Here is a 20,824-nt window from a genome sequence, read left to right as displayed (position 1 = left end):
ATAAACTAACTGATGATCTGTTTGATATATGTGGATTAGCCACAGCTTTTCCAGTGCATATAGAGCTCAACCAGTTAGACATTGCACTGTTTTCTCATGAATATAGAGTTCAACCAGTTAGACATTTTGCTGTTTTCTCAAGCGATGTTCCTAGTATGTTTTAATTCCAAAGGACTACACTACCAGAGGTTCCTCATGTATTTCCACAGTCTGCCTGCTCTGAAAATGGAGGCATGAATGTCCAGGGACTCTTAGCTTATGGTCAGCAGCTGTATCACCCTGCAAACTCACAACTTGCAGTCCACTGAAACTCAGCAGGTGTGAGCCTGGCCAGTACCTTGATGGGAGACCTGGGAAAGCTAAGGTTGCTTCTGGATGAGGTGTAAGTGGGACCAGTAGGGGATGCTCACCCTGCAGTCTATGTGGGTCCTAATGCCCCAGTATAGTGACAGGGACACTATACTGTAAAAAGGTGCCGTTTTCGGATGAGACATAAAACTGAGGTCCTGATTCTCTGTGGTCATTAAAATCCCCTCCACTCTCTCTGAGAAAAATCTGTTTCTCGAAAAGAGTAGCATGTTAACCCTGGTGTCCTGGCCTAAATATCTCCCTGGCCTTTACCAGTCATGGCCTCCTAATAATCCCCATCTATGAACTGGCTTCATCTCTCTGCTCTCCCCACTGAGAGCTGGTGTGTGGTGAGCGTTCTGGTGCACTATGGCTGCTGTTGCATCATCCAGGTGGGGCTACACAATAGTGGTGGTGGTGGAGGGGAGTCCCCATTACCTGTAAAGCGCTTTGGGTGGAGTGTCAAGAAAAGCACTATATAAATGTAAGAAATTTTTAGTGGTAGTATTAAAATTAACAGGATACCTTCAGTATTCCATATTGTGTAAACCCAGTGGGGGCATTAAGCAGCACTAAAACTGAATACCCCATGTGCTGTTACATTAACACCCTATAAAGTCTGAATCTCCCAGCAGCACAGCACATCTAGAACCATGTTTTGTTCTAGAGCAGCTGAACAAGACGATCAGTGTTCCGCTGGACGGAGGACAACATCAGCGTCTCGCAGCTCTGGAGAGAGGTCTTCTGATTTTAAGGCCGAGTTCCTACCAGCAAACAAATCACATCTGTGGAAACATACCTCCTTCAGCTTGTGAGAGAGGAAACTAGTGATGGTGATGACCCCAGGTCATTCATGATGATGAACCCTCAGGCATATCAATATACAGAGGTGTCCAGAGGTGTGACATCACCCGCTCTCTCCTCTGAGGAATCTCTGAACCTTGCAGTCCTCTGTCGTAGTGTTTGCCTCCTCCTTCCTGGACCACTGTAAAGCACCATGTCCACCAGAGCTTCCCTCAACAATTCAATTCAATGTATTTTTATCTAGCGCCTTTCACAACAAGGTTGCCCCGAGGCGCTTAACAAAGCAAGTGACCATACATGTTGTGAACACAGAACAGGAAAGACCAGAAGACAATGGAGGAGAGGAACCAAAAACCCCTTAGTGTAGAACCATTAAAATAACAAAATTCGGATGCTGGTGAAAGAAGAGCTGTTTATTACGCTTGCAAGCGGGAGAGTAGCTTACCAAAGCCAGTCTGTCCGAACGGTTATAAAGTTGGTCTTTTTATACAGTGTAACAAACAAAGTATTAGCACGTACATCACATGACTTGCTAACTGACGACTTAGTCCTTTCCGTTCTTATGCTGGTCTAACAGAAAAGACCTCCTTATATGGCACTTTGCCAGAACTCAGCATTCACAAAACAGGATGTTACAAGTTCCACATAGACGTTATGTGAAATCATGAACAGACAGCAGTTGTTATGTGTTTCCTGATGACAGGCAAAGAATATGCAGCTTGACCTTTAGGAGATCAATTTTTAAAAGCATTTATTCTAGATTCTTCATTAGTAAGGAGAAAGAAAACCTCTAGGGGTCCAAGGTCAACTGGCTGCCCAACCCCTTTGGGCATGCTAACATACAATTAAAATAAAAGGAAAAAATTAATAAAGGTATTAACCCATCCATCATGTCTTCTGTATGTCAGTACTCCATGCAGATCTCTGTAGACCAGCAAAATCCTCCTTAACAACAGCTGTATCCACAATGTCCCTCTCTGATCCATGGCAGTGATGCAGCATCCAACTCCCAGCCTGGACACCATCCGGATATGTGAGGAAGAGAATAGGATAGTTTGGTCAGAACAGATGTATCTATCTGATGGACACAGAGACACACGATGGCATGAACAGCAGCACCAGCAGCCATGGCTGCAGCAGGCTATGATGTAAGGTGTGAGTAGACTAGGCTAAAGTAATAGGTCTTCAGTCTGGATTTGAATACTGAGATCGACTCGGCATCCCGAATATGGGGTGGGAGACTGTTCCATAAGATAGGGGCCCTGGAACTAAAGGCTTTACCGCCAACTGCTTTTTTATGAATGCGTGGAATATGAAGAAGACCTGCATTCTGTGATCTAAGCGGGCGACTTGGATTGTATATATTATTAAATTCCATTAGATAGACAGGTGCCTGACCTCTGAGAACCTCATTATTAAAGTAGAAGGATTTTGAAGTTGGCCCTATACCTGACAGGAAGCCATTGAAGAGAGTATAGGTGTTATACGGTCGTACTTTCTGCTCCTAGTAATAATTCTAGGTGCTGCATTCTAAATTCACTGTAAGGAACTTGCTCCCTGATAGTAGGGGATTGCAGTTGTCTAATCTGCTGTATACAAGAGCATGTATTACTGTCTCTCTGTCTTGAGTGGAGAAAAACTGCCTTAGTTTTGCAATATTTCTTAACTGTAGGAAGCATGTTTTCGATACTGTTTTAACATGAGTGTTAAACAAGAGCCTTGTGTCTCATATGGCGCCTAGGTTATGTGCTGAGTCTTTGAGGCAACTTTTTAAATCCTCTGAGTTAAGTGCTGAAGTTGTAGTAGTCCTATCAGTATTGTTTCCTCCAAACAACAGAACCTTAGTTCTATCAGAGTAGAGTAACAAAACATTTTCACACATCCAAGTCTTTACTTCATTAATGCAATTAACTAAAGTGATTATAGACGAGTTGTCGTAAGGTGTAAACGAAATGTATATTTTAGCGTCATCAGCATATGAATGAAAGTTAATATTATGTTTTTGTATGATCCTACCTAGCGGCAGCATGTACAGAGAGAACAATATTGGTCCCAGCACTGATCCCTGTGGTTCCCCAATTGAACTGGTGACATTGACAAAGATATATGATATTTGAACATAATGAAAACGATTAGATAAGTATGAAGTTAAAACCACTTAAGGACGGTTCCAGATAAGCCAACCTCAAACTCAAGCCTGTGTAACAAAACAGAGTGGTCAACCATGTCAAAGGCAGCACTAAGATCTAGAAGCTCAAGTACTGTTGCATTCCCCGCATCAGTAGCTAACAGAATATCTTGTTAATGCAGTTTCAGTGTTGTGGCCTGGGCGGAAACCAGACTGGAATTTCTCAAGTATATTATTTGAGTCAAGTAACCATTGTCGTTGGGCCACAACTATTCTCTAAAGAATTTTAGTTAGAAATGGGACGTTTGAGACAGGTCTGTAGTTGTTAACTTGTAAATACAAATTTGACTTCTTAAGGAGCGGTCTAACAACTGCTACCTTAAATTGATCAGGTACAACGCCTGATGCAAGGGACGTGTTCATCATACTAATATTAGGTCCTGCCAGTACTTCCAGGGAATCTTTGACTAGCTGAGTGGGAATGGGATCTAGCGGACAGGTGGTTGACTTTGTCTTAATAATTAATTTCTGGAGTTCTTGTTCATTAACTAATTGAAAAACACTAAAGAGGTGCGTATATTGTTTCTGTACCAGACTCCTTTGCTGCTTATTTGATTGTCCTCCATTTGTGCTCTAGTTTGCGGCACTCCTGTTCAAGGGATCATGTGTGATCATTATACCATGGAGAATGTCTAGTGGTTTTGACTACCTTAGTCTTTAACGGGGCAATTTCATCAAGGGCCTGTCTAACCACTGTATTATAGTTATGTGTGATTTCGTCAACATTATTACTGGAGATGAAGATAGCATTGTTCACCGTGGTCGTAAAATTTAATGAAGGACCCCAGTTGATGTGGCATGTTGTAATAGCCTTCTCTTTGGCCGCTGTCAAGGGCAGTCAAATCTCAAAAGAGTGGTCAGAGAAAGAGTTATTAATGGGATGGCTTAGTACATGATGAATATCAGCTCTATGAGTGATAATTAATTCTAGTGTATGATTGTTTATGTGTTGGTCCTGTTATATGCTGACTACAACCTACAGAGTCAAGCAGACTCGGTCAACAGCCTTCAGCTGTGGCACCTAATACCGCTGCCATGATTCTAACTGGTATCGAGGAGCCATATTCATAAACGCATCCCTCCATGCCTGGCTTCTCTGCACTGGCAACCCATCAGGGTTCTAATCCCTTTCACTTAATCTGCTGATCCCTTCACCAGAAGGGTCCTGCTTACCTCCACAATCTTCCTGTTATGCTTAAAATGCATGTGCCTCACTCTTATCTCCCAGGCCAAAGAGAGATATATTTAGCTACTCCCTCCCAGCTGTTTCAGATTCTCATTTCAGAACACAGTGTGAGGTCAGAGTCATATGTGCAAAACGCACATGCTTTTATTTCTGATCTTAATTGTAGCTGCCTCCTATAAATCTCTGCTCTGTGTGCATATGAATTTTAAATCGCCCTGCTCTGTACCAGTTATTGGGACAGCTATGGAATATACCCCAACCTATTCAGAAATGGGCAAAGAAAGTCCTGGCTTCTGGTGCAAGAAATGTGGTATGTATTCATGTCATAAAAATAAAAAATATTAAGAAATGTGTATAGGGATGTTTTTTTTTTCGTGTTCCTATCAAACAAAGAAGCGAAGTGAGTGTTGCTGGTTTTCCAGGGAAGGAGGCTCCAAGCAATCTTTGAAACAAAAGGAAATATTGATCCGAATTTGAGCTCTCTCTTTCTTTCGCTTTGCTTAGGCTGGCAGCTATCTCCTGTCCAGAGTCATTTTAAAGACGGAAGGGAATTTGTTGCAGAGGTCTCTCTGAAGTCCACTTGGCTGAGGGCCAGTACCGTCTGCCTGAAGCTAGAGGAAACACAAGTACTGTATTAAACACCGCAGAGCATGGGTACCATCATTTGAGGTTGTGAAAGATGTTTATATTTTGTGGCGCCTCCCTTTATTCCACATGGAAAGAAGATGAATTACAGTTTGAATAAGGAAGGCGTGTAAGTATATAGTTAAAAGACAAGCGGTGCGTCTCTGCGGTGGTAAAATACTTAAAGAAATAAAAAGGTTTCTGTATTTTAGTACTGAGACAATTCCTCATGCCTGCGCTCACAAGCGTTAAAGTGCAAACTTCTAAAAACACGTCTTGAAGTATTGAAAGGGCTCATAGATGGGCTTTGAGTTGTACACAGACGTTATTAACCTACCTAAACTATTGCATGACTTTTCGCGCCTTCCGTATCGTATTAACATAATGAATTTCAACAGAAAACGCCAAATGGTATTGTCAGAGGATTTCCGCAGAGGCTGGGTTCACGCAGATCGTGATTTTGTGTTGTTTTGATGGTAGTATGTAGTGTTTTAACCGTTACACATTTATTTTTTCCAGAGACCTCTTCCAGTTCTTTTTTTTTTTGTCAGTTGAACTGTCTTCTTTCTGAAGGGCACTGGTCCGAAAAGTCCATTATCTGTTGTGTGCCAGTTTTTAAATGTATTTAATTAAACGGTTTCATTCCAAACAAAAAAAAAAACGGCTTTATAGTCTCCATGTATTAAAAAACAAACAATTGCTTAAAATATTAAATATTCTGAATGCAGTTGAGGTCAGAAAGGATTACGTTTGATTTTTTTGGTGACAATATAGAACGCCTCTACAAAGCACGGGCAATTTTGAAAAGATTGGCGACAGTGACATCTCGTGGTAACATTTTGTAATGACATTCAAGTACATGAACAAAATGCGATTCAAGCGAAGTTTCATTGGAAACGTAAAACCGATTAAAAAAACGTAGCCATCATTTTGAGTGATCCTCTCGATTATCTGTAGAATCGATACTTACGTTCTTTCAAGTAATTTATCCCACATTATTTGGGGGCTGGACGTGTCCAGCCACGCAAACATGTCTGCGTTTTCAGCGTGTTGTGTATTGTCACTCCTCTGATTAGTTATATTCGACAGCAAGCTGGGTGAAACTATTGTAACGCAACGGGGGCTCAGGCGGGCGCCCTTGCCGCATTAGGTCGGCCCCACACCGTCCGGGGCTCGAACCCGGGACTTCCGCGTCTCTCTGCAGCGACCTAGCCCCGTGAGCTAAAGAGAGATCTCTCCACAGCCCAGTAGCTGTGGTCCTGCTATCACAGGGAAGGGCGGTGACGTCACCTGCTCTGGTACGCCGGCTCTTACACAGTGCCTGTCGGCCGTAAGCGTTACACTATTAAATGTCAGTTCTAGGTTCTAGTGGCAAGTTTCACAGACAAACATCTTTAAATTCTGAAGCATTAAATGCTGCCTCCTGGCCTCTGGAGTTTATATTCTAAACAGGTATTTACAGATTTAAACTGATTAATGATTAAGCATGTATTATTGTGTAGGTTTAGCAGTCTTTTCTTCACGTGAGCACATGTATGATTGTTTTAGGTAAGTATTGTAAAAATGTAGGTTTACTGTATTGTTTAATGTTCTAAAACTGATTTTCTACAGTTTATAAAAGTCAGATTCATTTATATCTAAAAATATTGCGAGAGATGTTGCAACTAGTTTATTTAGATAAGCACACAATAATGTTCATGAAATATTTTTGTAAAACAAAACACGTATTGTAAAGATGTTTTGTGTTTACTTTGTATTTGATTTGTGGCGAGAACATTTTTGTTCTGAAAAGTTCTGACAAATCGCAAAAAAAAAAGATTCAGAGAGAACTGCAGATAAGATCTTTGTTAGCCCTATACAATTTATTGAATTAGGAATTTCTCTTTTCGCATACCCCAGCTTGCTCTCCATGAGACACACACCGTTAAGTTACGGTGGCTCTGTGGCTAAGGATCTGCGCCTGTGGCTGGAAGGTTGCCGGTTCAAATCCCACGGCCGGCAGAGGAATCCTACTTCGTTGGGCCCCTGAGCAAGGCCCTTAACCCCAGATGCTCCAGGGGCGCTGTACAATGGCTGACCCTGTGCTCTGACCCCAAGCTTCTCTCCCTGTCTGTGTGTCTCATGGAGAGCAAGCTGGGGTATGTGAAAAGACAAATTCCTAGTGCAAGAAATTGTATATGGCCAATAAAGTGATTTTAAAAAAAAAAAAAAGTTGCGGTTAAGGGCCTTGCTCAGGGGCCCGATGGAGTAGGATTTCTCTACCGGCCGTGGGACACAAACCAGCAACTTTCCAGCCACAGGCGCAGATCCTTAGCCACAGAGCCACTACACCGACTCAGTGTTACCGCAAATTATTGAAAGCCATTCAGAAGTAAGAGCAACGAGTCAATGTTCTGTTCCTTTCAGCTGCGTTGTCCGCTTGTTCGGGCACTGCGTGTTGGAGTTGGAAGAGGAGTGAGAGACATTGCCCTCTTCAGTGCATCGGGGTTCATGGCTCGAACAGTGTACCCGCACTGCTATCCACGCGAGACTCGCTCAGCGTGTGTGCCTCGTAAGACACCTCCACTCGCAGACCGCACATTCCCGCTCGGCGCCATTCCAGAAACGGACACACAAACCTCTGCTTCTGAGTAGATCGCTACTGCCCGGCACGCTTGTCCTTCATTTTATTTTTCGGGAGTGCTGCTAGTTACTAATCCGAGCCATTCATTTGGCAGGATATTGCAATGCTCTTCCAAGGTAATTTATTCCTCCTTTTTTTGAGTAGCTTATCGTAACCTGGCACCTTCTGCATAACTATCTTCATGCGTGGACTACTGTTGTGAAGCGCTTTGACATCTACTGTATGTTTGTGCGCTTAGTAGCAGCTCATACGTGTATACGTCATCTCTGTGTATGCTATCAGAAAGCACCCCATGTCCGGATTCCCCAGCCCGTATGGATTTGGACCGACCCTAAAGTCCGATGATCCCACAAATGTACAGCTTGTTAGTCGCACAGTTAAGGCTCCACAGCCGAAACATCGTGTTTTCTTCTCCTTTCAGCATGGAATAAACCTATTTATCTTATATCTTATATATTTATCTTAGAACACACGAAAAAAAGAAACACACCTGACAAGTGAAAAGAGTGACGAATTTGTTCGAGCCAAAAAGGGACACATCCCCGATAATGATCAGTCAAGTTTACATCCTGATAAAATAATTCAAACATTAATACTTCGGTATTGCACACCAGCACTACTAAGCACATAAACGTATTGTAGCCGGGACACGTACAGTACATCACCCGAATTGGGGCCAGTGTGCGCTTTCAATACCAGCACCAGTTTGTGTTCCTAATCTGTAACAAACCACGCTGCCTGAATGATAACCGAGTCAGAACGAAGGTTGCTGCAGTGACCCGCGCAGCTCCTGTAGTGTGTGAAGTTGACTGTGCGAGATGATTACGTCAAACAAATGTGCAACTACCAGTTACATTGCATTATGGGTATATGGGTATGTTTTCTAAAACTGATGTTCTACGGTTAATAAAAGTCAGATTCATATATATCTAAAAAAAATGAGATATATTGTAACTCTGCTTATTTAAAAAAAATAGTGCTCAAAAGTATTTTATTTCTTTGGTAGAACAAGTGACACCCTGAGATGCCTTGATTGCGGGTTTACTCGGGTGCGCTGCTCGAGAAGTAGGTGGTTAAGACTATACTTTCAGGGATCATTTCTATAGTTTGTGACTTGAGAAATGCGTTTCTAGAGTGTTGGGTCTCGCCAACCACGAGGAGGATTTATAGTGTCTCCTTCTGAGCGTGAAGCGGGTCGGGAGTGTTGCTTGAAAGCAGCTGTTCCCGACCATTGATGACCGTTCCTCTCTCTCACGGGCTGAGGAGGAAGGAGACACTTTCTGAGTGGGCGGCTCTCTTATAATGGTTTAAAAACAGATTCACTACCGATGCTGTCTTACTGCAAGCTTAAAACACAGTTCTGCGATTGAATGAGAGAGGTTTGTTTTTAAATTAGTCTAATTGTAGCTGGTTGTATTATGGTAAACGTCTGAGAATATATTTTTATTATTTGCTGTGCAAAAACTCCATACTTTGTACAGTTATGTTTTACATTATGTTTTAGCTTTAAATAACCTACTTCAGCAAGTTTTTTTTTTTTATGAGGGATGGGGGAACTTGTCTTTGAGACCCGAAGGGCTGCAGCAGAGGTGAAGAAGCACTGAATTAATAGCGCGTGTTGTAGTACTCGTACGTCCGTTCTTCCAACATATTACAGTGTATTTTCTACAATCGCTTTACTCTTGGGGACGCGAAGAATTTGTTTTATCATTGTCGTCCTCGTGTAGAAAGGCTCTCTTGAATTCAACGCAGAATAATTGAAAGTCATTCAGAACTAGGAATTTAGCTCTGATCATGATGTCCAACAGCGACATACATTACGGTAAAAATAGATTGTAATGAATTAGATTTTTTTAATTTAAAAAATAATGTCCATATATTGCATCATTTCAGCAATGTTTGAGTTAGGGATATTTCTGCGAAAAGCTCTTTTCTCTAAGAGCTATGTGTATACGATGTATATTTTCAGTCATCGAGAACATTGTTACGGTATAATTCCTGGATTCGGCTGGTGTGAGTTTGAAGCAGTTCATTGAGCAGCGAGGCTGGAAGACGAGCTCGCTGAGAGCCGACAGGACTGACGCTTTAATTATGCACCTCAAGGCATTGTGGGTATTTGTTTAACCAGGTTGGTCTTTTCTTTTAATTTGTCTCTTTGGAGTATTTCTAACTAATATCGTGGAGATATGCTATGTCTTTTCTACGTCTCTTATTGGATCAACAGATATGTTGTTGGGAAATGAACCCGTTAAAATTGCACACCGTGAATTTAATTGCTTTCAGGTTTACTGGGGTGCGGTGCTCGAGCAATATGGATTTAAGACTATACTTTCAGGGATCATTTCTATAGTTTGTGACTTGAGAAATGCGTTTCTAAAGTGTTTGGTCTCGCCAACCACGAGGAGGATTCATAGTGTCTCCTTCTGAGCGCGAAGCGGGTCGGGAGTGTTGCTTTAAAGCAGCTGTTCCCGACCATTGATGACCGTTCCTCTCTCTTACGGGCTGGGGAAGAAGGAGACACTTTCTGAGTGGGCGGCTCTCTTATAATAGTTAAAAAGCAGATTCAGCAAGTGTATTATTTTTCTGCTCAAAAAGACAGTTTTGTTGGTAAATACTGATAATCCTACCAATGCCACTTTAACTGAAGCTGGTTATTTCAGGGTCAATTTACGAGTCTTTTTAGTCTGTTCTTGACTATACTATGGAATTAAAAGAAGTTCCATGCTTTTATAGTTATGATATTATATAGCTTCAATGAGCTAACCTACTTCAGCAAGGTGTTTTTTTGACGAGGGGCGCGGGAACTTGTCTGGAGACCCGAGGGGGTCCCGGCTGCAGCAGAGGCGAAGCGCACTGAATGAACAGCGCGTGCTATAATGGGGTCTGCAGTACCCGAATACCGCCGTGAGAAAGGCGAGCTTATGGCTGACTGTGCCCATGTAAACTCCACAATCAACTTCGCCAGGTTTAAACATTAAACGTGTTTTAGTCCTATTCGCTTTGTTTGCGTCAAACTAACAAATAATAGGAGACGTTTTCCACAATACCAAAACTGTTCCTCAAAGCTCAAGTGAACTAAACACCCACCTACACGAGCACGTCAGAACCGTTGCGCTCGAATTTCCTCTCTGGTTTTTGAAAACTAAAACTTCCCGAATTTACATTAACGAACATCGGCGATTGGCCGTTTTAAAGGCATATGCACAGTTTACGTAAACAAAACAACGTGGTTTTCAAATAGTAGAACATCAACATATTCACACCTGCTGAAGGCTCCACAGCCGAAGCGTTGTTTCCTTTCTTTTCTTTTCAGCATGGAACAAATCCGTTACCTGTTCCTTTGCAACATATTTACAGGATTTCTTTTAAAGGAATATAACCAAATTAAAACAAAACATGGCGCCTACACGGTGTAACTGGGGGTTTCTGTGCGACAGAAATGTTCTTCCTTCGCTGAGTTCCCATAGGTCCGTTCTTCCAACACATTACAGTGTATTTTTTACAATCGCTTTACTCTTGAAGACGCGAAGGAATTTTTTTATCATGATCACCCTCATGCAGAAGAAGGCTGTCTTTAATTCAACGCAGAATAATTGAAAGTCATTCAGAACTAAGAACTTAGCTCTGATCACGATGTCCAACAGCGACATACATCTTACATACATTACGGTAAAAATAGATTGTAATGAATTAGATTTTTTTAATTTAAAAAAATAATGTCCACATATTGCATCATTTCGGCAATGTTTGAGTTAGGGATATTTCTGCGAAAAGCTCTTTTCTCTAAGAGCTATGTGTATACGATGTATATTTTCAGTCATCGAGAACATTGTTACGGTATAATTCCTGGATTCGGCTGGTGTGAGTTTGAAGCAGTTCATTGAGCAGCGAGGCTGGAAGACGAGCTCGCTGAGAGCCGACAGGACTGACGCTTTAATTATGCACCTCAAGGCATTGTGGGTATTTGTTTAACCAGGTTGGTCTTTTCTTTTAATTTGTCTCTTTGGAGTATTTCTAACTAATATCGCGCAGATATGCTATGTCTTTTCTACGTCTCTTATTGGATCAACAGATATGTTGTTGGGAAATGAACCCGTTAAAATTGCACACCGTGACTGCAATTGCTTTCAGGTTTACTGGGGTGCGCTGCTCGAGCAGTATGGATTTAAGACTATACTTTCAGGGATCATTTCTATAGTTTGTGACTTGAGAAATGCGTTTCTAAAGTGTTTGGTCTCGCCAACCACGAGGAGGATCCATAGTGTCTCCTTCTGAGCGCGAAGCGGGTCGGGAGTGTTGCTTTAAAGCAGCTGTTCCCGACCATTGATGACCGTTCCTCTCTCTCACGGGCTGAGGAGGAAGGAGACACTTTCTGAGTGGGCGGCTCTCTTATAATGGTTTAAAAACAGATTCTCTATTGGCTCTATTGTACTGGTTCAAAAACAGAATTAATAAGTCAGTAATCAGAAAATACATTAATTATATGAAAGTTTTTTGCTGGCTGGTGATAATACCCAGCCCGAGATTAAAAGTGTAATTGATCTTTAAACAATAAGGTATTCGAGGCCGTCCAAGATCGTCACAGTTAAAAGGCGTCGGCAACCCATTTAAACTGCGATTATATCCACGATATAACACAGGCCTCGAGTGCTTTATTGCTTTTATAAAACGGTTCCCAACTATGCGATTGCTTTATAGAATGAAGTTAAAAAAATTATTTAACACGGAAATTAAGCTGTTTAACGTTCCTCCGCCTGAGAATATTGCTACGCAACACAGAAACAAAGCCATAAGTAACATTAACTAGCAAACATTGGACATTAGCTAGCCAATATGATAAAGGAATAAATGACTTGTTCTTTAGCACATTTCCATTGATCATATTGCAGCAAGTCTCACTTTGTCCAAATTGAAAAAATCTGAAGCATTGAAAAACTGTCCAATCCCTAGTTTGTCAGGCAATTTCTTTTTCACTGAGGGAGTGCCCCCGCTGGTGCTGGTCTCGGTGCCTGCCAGGACATCACTCCAGCACTTTGCCATTAAAATTGGGTTTCCAAACACGCCGTAGGAAACTCTCGTTTTTATGTCCACTGTAACGGACATCATTTCCCTTGCTTTTAACCGAGCGTTTGATCATTTCTAAGAATGAGAAATTATTTAAACTATGCGACACTATCATTCAATGAGAGCACAAAAAAATCACAAGGATCGTCAAGAGAGCAACAAAGACAGCAGAAGAAGATACATGTATCAAATACCTGAGAATCCAAGCTTTCTTATCTACGCTAAGAAGTAGTCTTTAAAAGCCTATGCGATTGATTTGATCGACCGTTATTTATTTAACGGTTTATTTAACGTTATTTATTAGTCAGCGCATTGATATTTCTTTATCACAGAGTAAAGAGTCACAATTCCTTCAGGACCGGAAATATCCGTTTCATAATTGCTCTTCTATTATGCCCATAAGGTTGAAATGTAAAGTCCATTGAACTCCATTAACACATCGTAAAATTACAAGGCAAACAACTGTTTATAAAAGTTTTACCTTTACTGTGTTCATGTTTCTAATTACCTATGCCAAGGTATTTTTTTTTTCTGTTACCCTTTTGGATATCTTTTCTCCTTTGCATTATTCGAAGTTCAATAAAACTTGGGGAAAACTTAAGACGATTCTTGATCTTTCTCAGCACAGTTGCTAACTAACAAGAGCAGTACAGCCCTGCGCTGGTTGGCTGGCATGTCCCCGGCGTTACGGTTGACATTGTGTTGCCTGGACTGTGACTGAGTGTATTGCAGCAAGTCTCACTTCGTCCAGAAAGCCTAGAAACACCCCACACGTTTGAGACTCGCTCACCAGGAACCCAACACGTTGGAAGAGGAGCACTTGTTCTGGAGCTGTTCCTGCACCAGAGCAGTGTGGGGCAGAATGGACAACACTTCTCGACTCCTGCGAGCGGGAGCGGTGCTCTGTTACCAGTGCATCCTGCTGGATGGACAAAGGGACACAGTACTTGCTTTGGCTGCTGGTGTCCCTGATAAAACAAGGACTGTGGAAGGTGAGGAACACTCTCATCCAGCACAAAGCAGAGTGGGGAGTGAGGGAGCTGGAGGAGAGGATCCTTGCGGACCTCAGAGGGAGGATGAAGCGCGACATCGCAAAATGGGGCTTCTCCACGGCGAGGGAGCGCTGGAAGGGACTGTGGGCCCTGTACAGGCACTGATGGACAAAAGCAAGTGGCTGGGCTTGGAGGGACTCTTTCATCGCGCAAACATGGCCCCATCATCCACTTGCACAGATTGATAATGGACACTCACCCCGTTTGGAAGGTTGTTATTGCATGTTAGTTTCATACCTTGCTAGAATGTTTACTGATTGTGAGAATGTTTTCTATTGTGAGATGTTGTTTTGGAAGTAAAACACATTTTAGATATAGTTCTAGTGATTTAAAATGAAAGGCATTCGCTTCTCAATGTCCCATTTTATCCGAAGGAGTGTGTGGATGAAAAAAGCTTGTTTTCAGTACAGAACATTGCTCAACACAGGAAAGTGTACCAGATAACAGCAACAGTTTCTTTATTATATCCTTTGCACTATTGTTATAAAAACATTTAAGATGTATACTTTTATATTTAACATTGCCTAGACAAACTAATACATATACACACAAACATACTTCATAATTCTTTTCTTGGACACAGGCAGTGTCCTAATCAGAATATTACACAGTAAAATTCTGTCACTTTTTTTTCCCAGCACTGCTGGTGTTGCTTGGTATTCCCCAGGCTGTGCACACCTGGGTGCCCATGTCCAGAACTTCATGGTTGCCGACTATGAAGAGTCTGACCCCTCTCAAGCGGAGAGGAGTCACCTGCAGTCCTCTCTTGGCAGCACATGTGTTACAGGAGCAATGGAACATGTCTTCTCTTTCAAGTACAAACAGGCAAGCTCAAGGGGTGAACACCTTCTTTGAGTCAAGCTGTAATGCAAACAAATAAGACAACATTGCATCATATTTCATAAGCAGTTTGAAGCGTACAGTACTTCCTGTAGTATGTTAATGCATTGGTGTTCTATTTACATGCATCTACTTACTTTTCAAGCAGCAATTTTTAAGTCCAGTATTTCTTGATTATCCCGTCACTTTTCTCCTGATTTTGCTGGAAAGCAAGAGGAGACGTTAGAACTTCATGCTCTGTACAGTAGTTACGACATACTAGCAAAAATATCACAAATCAGGCCAAGATGTATTTCCTATGAACCGTATTAAGGAGTTTCAAAAGAAAATGTATTCTGACTTTGATTGGACTGGTTTATGTTTCTGTGGTCAATAGAATTTAGTCCTTGGCCTGCCTCTGACACCAGCCATAGCATAGATACAGATGCTGGTACATACAGATAGCATGGTACTAAAATCCTTAAATGTACACACAAACATTTATAGTAACATTAGTGAAGATAACAAAAAACAATCAATTTAAAGCTGAATAACCTAGTCCATCCATTTTCACGAGATGAGGCTTTAGGTGAAATTAAACAAATGCAGAATGAACACAAATTGAAAAGACCAGTACTCACACTGAACCGGACGTCTCCTAATGGGAAACCTATTTCTTGTTCGAGAAAGCTGGTATTAAAGTAGCCTTCGACAGGACACGCATCTTCCTCCTCATCCCCTTCACTGGAAGTGAAGAAGATCTTTGTCTTCTCTGGAATCAAGTAATCCAGAAGTATCACGGTGAAGCCAATGAGACAGCACAACAAACCTGCAAAGGGAGCAAATATTGTGTTAGTGTGGCAGTATTGTCACAAAATACTAACAGTCCCAACATGACACAAGGAGAAGCCAATTAACTCCTCTACAAGCTTACCTATAGCAAAAAACACTTCGCTGAGAGACACTGAAAACCTAAGAACTATGTTCTTTCTAGGTTTCCCACATTAACAGATCTAGAGAACACCACCCATTGTTCCAGACAAACAACATATTTTTACAAATGCGCCTTTACATTCTGTAATACATATTCTTTATGTGTGTAATACAAAAATACTTTAGATTCCTTAAATATATGTGTGTCTCAGACTCTATGCATTGGACCGATTTCTGTTTACATATTTACGTATTTAATGTTTTCAAGCGCTATTTTCTGTTAGAACCATGGATGTTTGTACGTTACAGCAGTGTATGTAAAACTGATGCATTGATGCAGATGGTGAAATAAATTGTCGGGCTTCTAAGATAACATTGGACGGTGGCCTCAGGCTTACCTGTTGCTAATGACAACCAGAAAGAACCACTGTAGACAGTCTCCAAGGATGCTGTTCCTATGGTGATAGTGCAGAAAGGAACTTTGTGTATGGTGGAGAACGATGCCAAGGCAAAAAAGATGAAAACTCCTGTCGTGATCATCATATACCCTGCATACTTTATGACAGGGATGGAAAACAGGATGTTGGAGATCAACCAGCAACAGAATGCCGTCCTGTTGGAAGAAAAACACAAAGATGTTTTGCAATTGTTATTGACAATGAGTCACCTTGTGCTGCAATTACCAAGACCACATAATATTATGCTTAGATAATACCGTATAGTCTGATACAATTAAAAAGAGACATGCCTTTTGCCTGCTGTAACAAAACACAATTTGCATGAGCATGCAAGCAAACTCACAGCTGAGTTACAGCTGGAATTCTGAATCAAGAGATTTCCTTATCCAGACGTTAATCTGGCCAAATGAAAATAGCTAAACTCTTTTCTTTTTTTTTAATTTCCATTTTTTGTCCACCTGCATAGAGAGAGACTGGGGAAGGTTCCAGTGTGTTTTAAAAATACACATCTCCCTCTTTATTTCACAGCACAGTGTGTAACTGGAGAGGTTACATGACGCATGTCTCAAGGTTAAAAGCCTGGCCAGAGCTCTGCTCTGTGGGGACGGGACTGTGAGTACTGTATTCTTAGAAATCACATCTGACTCGTTCAAGTCTCACCACATGGTCGCTGAGGCGTAGCGTCCGGAGTACTTGTACTGGAAGAAGAAGCCGCAGGGGCTGTCCTGGGTAAACTTCTCCGCGATGTAGAGAATGGGGTTGGGAAGGCCTCTCTCCAGAGCCGCGAGATAGACGCTGTCATAGTCCTCCGTCCAGCTGAACATTTCGTTGTAGTTGATCGTCTCATTTAGCTGTTTCACAGGGTTGCCTTGGGGAAATACGGGCACACATAAGGTTTTCCAGTGAGTAGTTAGGAAGGAAAAACAAAGACTGTTTCTTGATGTGCTGTACTGCTGGGTGATTAAGATTTTATAGGCTGTTAATGTACCAACACATGGAGTATTCAGTTTTAGTTCTGATTAAATCCCAAACTGGGTTTACACAAACCTAAAAACCTGTTAACCTGACACTCCACTCAAAATGCTTTACAGGTAATGGGGACTCCCCTCCACCAGTGTGCAGCCCCACCTGGTTGATGCAACAGCAGCCAAAGTGCACCAGTACTCTCACCACACACCAGCTCTCAGTGGGGAGGAGAGCAGAGAGATGAAGCCAATTCATAGATGTGGATTATTAGGAGGCCATGATTGGTAAAAGCCAGGAGTTAATACCCCCTACTGGCCCCTCTAATACTTCTTCCAGCAGCAACCTTAGCTTCTCCAGGAGGTCTCCCATCCAGGTACTGACCAGGCTCACACCTGCTGAGTTTCAGGGGGGGTGTCAGTTGTGAGTTGCAGGGCAATATTCTTCTTGTTGCCTTGTGTCAGCCAGGTGGGTACAGCACTTCAGTGGTGGATAATGGGTATGGTTGGAATTTAAAGCACTCTGGACTACAAAGAGTTATATAAACGCAAGAAATTATGAGTTGTCGATTTCTGGGATCATATCTACCTTTAAGTGTGACGTTGATCCCGGCGAGTCCAACGTGCAGTCCAACCTCCGCATCAACGGTGGCATTGCTGAAGGATTTGTAAGTTGTGTTGGTCTGAATGCTAGCCGCCGCCCAGTCGCTGGTGAAGTTCACAGCTATGAGACAGCAGAACACGCCCAGATCAATTCTCGATCAGCATTTTGAACGCAGGAAAGAGTGGAGAACCGAGCTCAACTGACACATCCTGGAATTGGTTATAACTGATCCAAGAGCAGCAAAGTTCTTTACTTAGGAACACAGTTTGGAATGAGTCACACTTTTCTTCATCGAAAAGAAGCATTTAACGACTATGTGACCGGAACGTATTTAATAATTTGTCCACAAGGGGTCAGTATAGGCAAAGTGTTCCGCTTTCTTTCTCACTGGAACGAAGGAGCGCTAAATGCAGTTTAAACCAGGAAAAGCGTGTTTCGTTGTTCTCCAGGTGTTAACTGGGTGTGGAGAGTCTACAGTTATACAGAAGGAATCTAATTACAATCAAAACAGCTTATAACAATCAAGTTATACCATCAAAAGATCTGACATTCTAGAAAAGTTGATTTCTCTTAATGCCATGGATCGTACCGGTATACGATATCCGTTGAGACAGATGATTTCTGAGAACACTTACCTACTATCACTACGCCTATGAACAGGCTGAAAGTAACTCTGAACATCCAGAACAGTCTCTAAAAATAAGGACAAAAGATAAAATATAAAATATATTTTCAACAGGAAACAGGATGAATTTTAAGATGAGAAGGTAGGGTTTTTTGAGAGCTGGCAAATTAAGTAAATCTATAAAAGTCTCATTCGCTCATTATCTTGCAAGTTATGGTAAAGATTCTGACAGGATTTATCGATGCAACAAAACGTAAAAGTGACAAAAAATCATCATCGTAAGATCTGAAAAGGTCCTTTTTATCGAGTACGTCGTAAATACACCCCTCTTGATTCAATACCATTTATAAATTCAAAATATAATAAATACTTGATAATGAACGGATGAGGGAAGGTTTTTTATGACGGTGTGACTGCATTACTTACTGGTCTGCCGCGGATGCCGGGAAGAATAATAAGGAAACTGCAGGCAAACACTAAGAACACCAAAATGACTATTAGCTCGTTGATGTTGAAGATAAAGGGCGTTTTTTGTAGAGGGTAAAACGGGTAAATGTCATTGTAGAATGTCATCTTGCTTCGGATCTCCGAGCTCCCTGAAAATAAACGCAGAACAGGTAGAATAGTGTTAGTGGAGACATCTCAGTTACCAGATCTGGAGATAAACTTCTCCTGCACAATCTTATGGAGTACGCACTAAAGAGAGGCTTTTCAGAATAGCAAAGCAGCCAAGAATCTCCTAAATCGTAAAGGCAAAACAAAGTTTGCACTTCATAATCTCCTTCAGTTGCAGCTGCTCTCGTCGTGTGTTAAACTGCACGCGGGATTAAAAAAAAAGGTTTTTGCGGCAGCAAAGGTCAAATGGATGCATTGCGTGTTATTCATTGTTTCTTATCTCTAAACGTTTCAAATTGTGCGCAGCTTGCTAAAATGTACCCATATGCTGTCGGATGAATTAAATGTCATTTAAAGACCTTCGGGGGTTTTAGGCTGCCGGGATCATCCAAGTAAAGACTGCGCAAGTTAAGAGAAACCAGAGCCGCGAGGAACCACAAGGGGCCCGGTGCAGTACAATTGAATTATCCTGCGGATCCATTAACGGCCAGGACAAGCCTGTTAATCGCGGTTTCACATCAAGGCGATGAGAGCCTGTCGCGCAAATCTCCATTACAATACTGCGGCTGATCCTTTTCAACAGCACCAGGCTAGTGTGGGATGTAACGAAATGCACACAGTCGTCTTGATTTACTTCAATATTGGGAGTTTAATTGTTTATACAAAACACGATCCCTGCAGAATTTTAGTCCACGGAATACTGTTAGACGTTCAGGGCAGTGAAATAAGGACACTCGTTCGTTAACAGAAAAAAAAGATGCAATCTCTACTACCTACATACTTAATAAAACAGTAAAAGTCTGGTGAAGTCTCGTGAAGTCCCGTTAGAAAGACTGAAGGAAAAAAAAACGTTACTTGATACTGTATACAGTGTGCCACCTCACCGAATCGTTCATTAAAAGCTCAAATGGTAAAAAAAAAAGAAAGAAAAAAATGTTTAATTTATTTTTTTTAATCTATAAAGGATAAAGGCAAAATAAAATACTCACGCAACTTTTTGAATGATGCCAATTCTTGGAGAGGCAGGAACAGCGAGCGGTTCAGTTGTCTCAGCTGTAAGAAGTGTTGTGCAAAATTGATGCGTCCCTTTTTATAGGCGAACGCGGGCCTCCTCTTCCTCCCCATGCATGATGCTATATTTACTTTGTATTGATGGGAAACATCTTGAAGGAAAAAAATATGTAAATTAGCACGGTCCATCCCACCCACTGTCCTCTCCCTGCCGAGCACTTCGCGGCTCAGTCTGAGGAAGTGCGGTTAGAGAGGCCTGTACTTTCTCCTCTTGGTACTCCGCCTGGCTCTTTAAAGCAGGGAGCAGGGTATCGGTCCATTTGTAGGCTGGTACCAAGTGTCGACATTCTGAGGCTAACCAAAGTATATGATTTCAGCCTTTGCTCTGTTGAGGTTTAAGAAAGAAAAGGCTACAACTTCGCGACATTTACTTATTACCTGGAGCAGCATCCTGTAAGTACGCTAAGGTAGGTTATGATAATTGTGCCTCTTTTTGTGTGTTTCACTGAAACGTGTTGTAATCTCGCCAAGCATTAGTCTTGCATTTGCTCTCCTAAATTAAGGTAAGGTTCCGGGTCAGTGATAAAGGATCTGCGCGAAATCCCTGAAGATTGATAATCCGTGAATTTCTACATTTTGAAATAAATGTATACTTATGTCCCACCAGGGGGCTCCGAAGACCTTTACAAGTGTGAAACTGTAATCGTGGCTACACTTCGAGATGTCTTCGTATAATTCATTCTTCCCTTCTTACATTTTCTATCATTTTGTTTTTTTCTTGGCGCGATCTTTTAGATCCTGCAGGTTCATTTTTTTATTGACACGCGGCAGGCAAGAATACTGGGTTGAAAGCGACAGCTTTTGGCATTTTCAAAATAAGTGGTATTAAAAAAATAATGGAATATTAG

General features: G+C 41.7%; 1 protein-coding gene and 3 non-coding genes across 6 annotated transcripts; 3 read left to right on the top strand and 1 right to left on the bottom strand.

Annotated features, from left to right (window-relative positions):
* Positions 1-8,848: 8,848 nt before the first annotated feature.
* Positions 8,849-9,062, top strand: LOC148831306 (small nucleolar RNA U3). The gene has a single exon (XR_016091382.1). It is a non-coding gene; the product is annotated as a small nucleolar RNA U3 (small nucleolar RNA).
* Positions 9,063-10,092: 1,030 nt separating this feature from the next.
* On the top strand, positions 10,093-10,306 carry LOC148831305 (small nucleolar RNA U3). Its single transcript, XR_016091383.1, has one exon. It is a non-coding gene; the product is annotated as a small nucleolar RNA U3 (small nucleolar RNA).
* Positions 10,307-11,940: 1,634 nt separating this feature from the next.
* Positions 11,941-12,154, top strand: LOC148831304 (small nucleolar RNA U3). The gene has a single exon (XR_016091384.1). It is a non-coding gene; the product is annotated as a small nucleolar RNA U3 (small nucleolar RNA).
* A 2,213-nt stretch (positions 12,155-14,367) lies between these two features.
* On the bottom strand, positions 14,368-19,962 carry duoxa (dual oxidase maturation factor). Of its 3 annotated transcripts, XM_088922017.1 has the most exons (9): positions 19,895-19,962; positions 18,717-18,886; positions 18,301-18,358; positions 17,651-17,785; positions 16,760-16,967; positions 16,040-16,254; positions 15,350-15,537; positions 14,867-14,931; positions 14,368-14,750 (listed from the first exon to the last, which is right to left on the bottom strand). In XM_088922017.1, the coding sequence occupies exons 2-8, from the start codon at positions 18,861-18,863 to the stop codon at positions 14,884-14,886; spliced, it is 999 nt and encodes a 332-aa protein (XP_088778143.1). In that variant the 5' UTR covers positions 18,864-18,886; positions 19,895-19,962; the 3' UTR covers positions 14,368-14,750; positions 14,867-14,883. The 3 variants fall into 3 exon arrangements, with proteins under 3 accessions (XP_088778143.1, XP_088778141.1, XP_088778142.1); XM_088922015.1 differs by lacking the exon at positions 14,368-14,750 and having other exon boundaries at positions 14,858-15,537; XM_088922016.1 differs by lacking the exon at positions 14,368-14,750 and having other exon boundaries at positions 14,858-15,537; positions 19,900-19,953.
* Between the last annotated feature and the right edge of the window lie 862 nt (positions 19,963-20,824).

Source organism: Atractosteus spatula, chromosome 7 (assembly GCF_055471065.1).
Source record: "Atractosteus spatula isolate fAtrSpa1 chromosome 7, fAtrSpa1.hap1, whole genome shotgun sequence".
In the NCBI taxonomy this organism is placed as follows: Eukaryota; Metazoa; Chordata; class Actinopteri; order Semionotiformes; family Lepisosteidae; genus Atractosteus; species Atractosteus spatula.
This window is presented reverse-complemented; position numbering and strand designations above follow the sequence as displayed.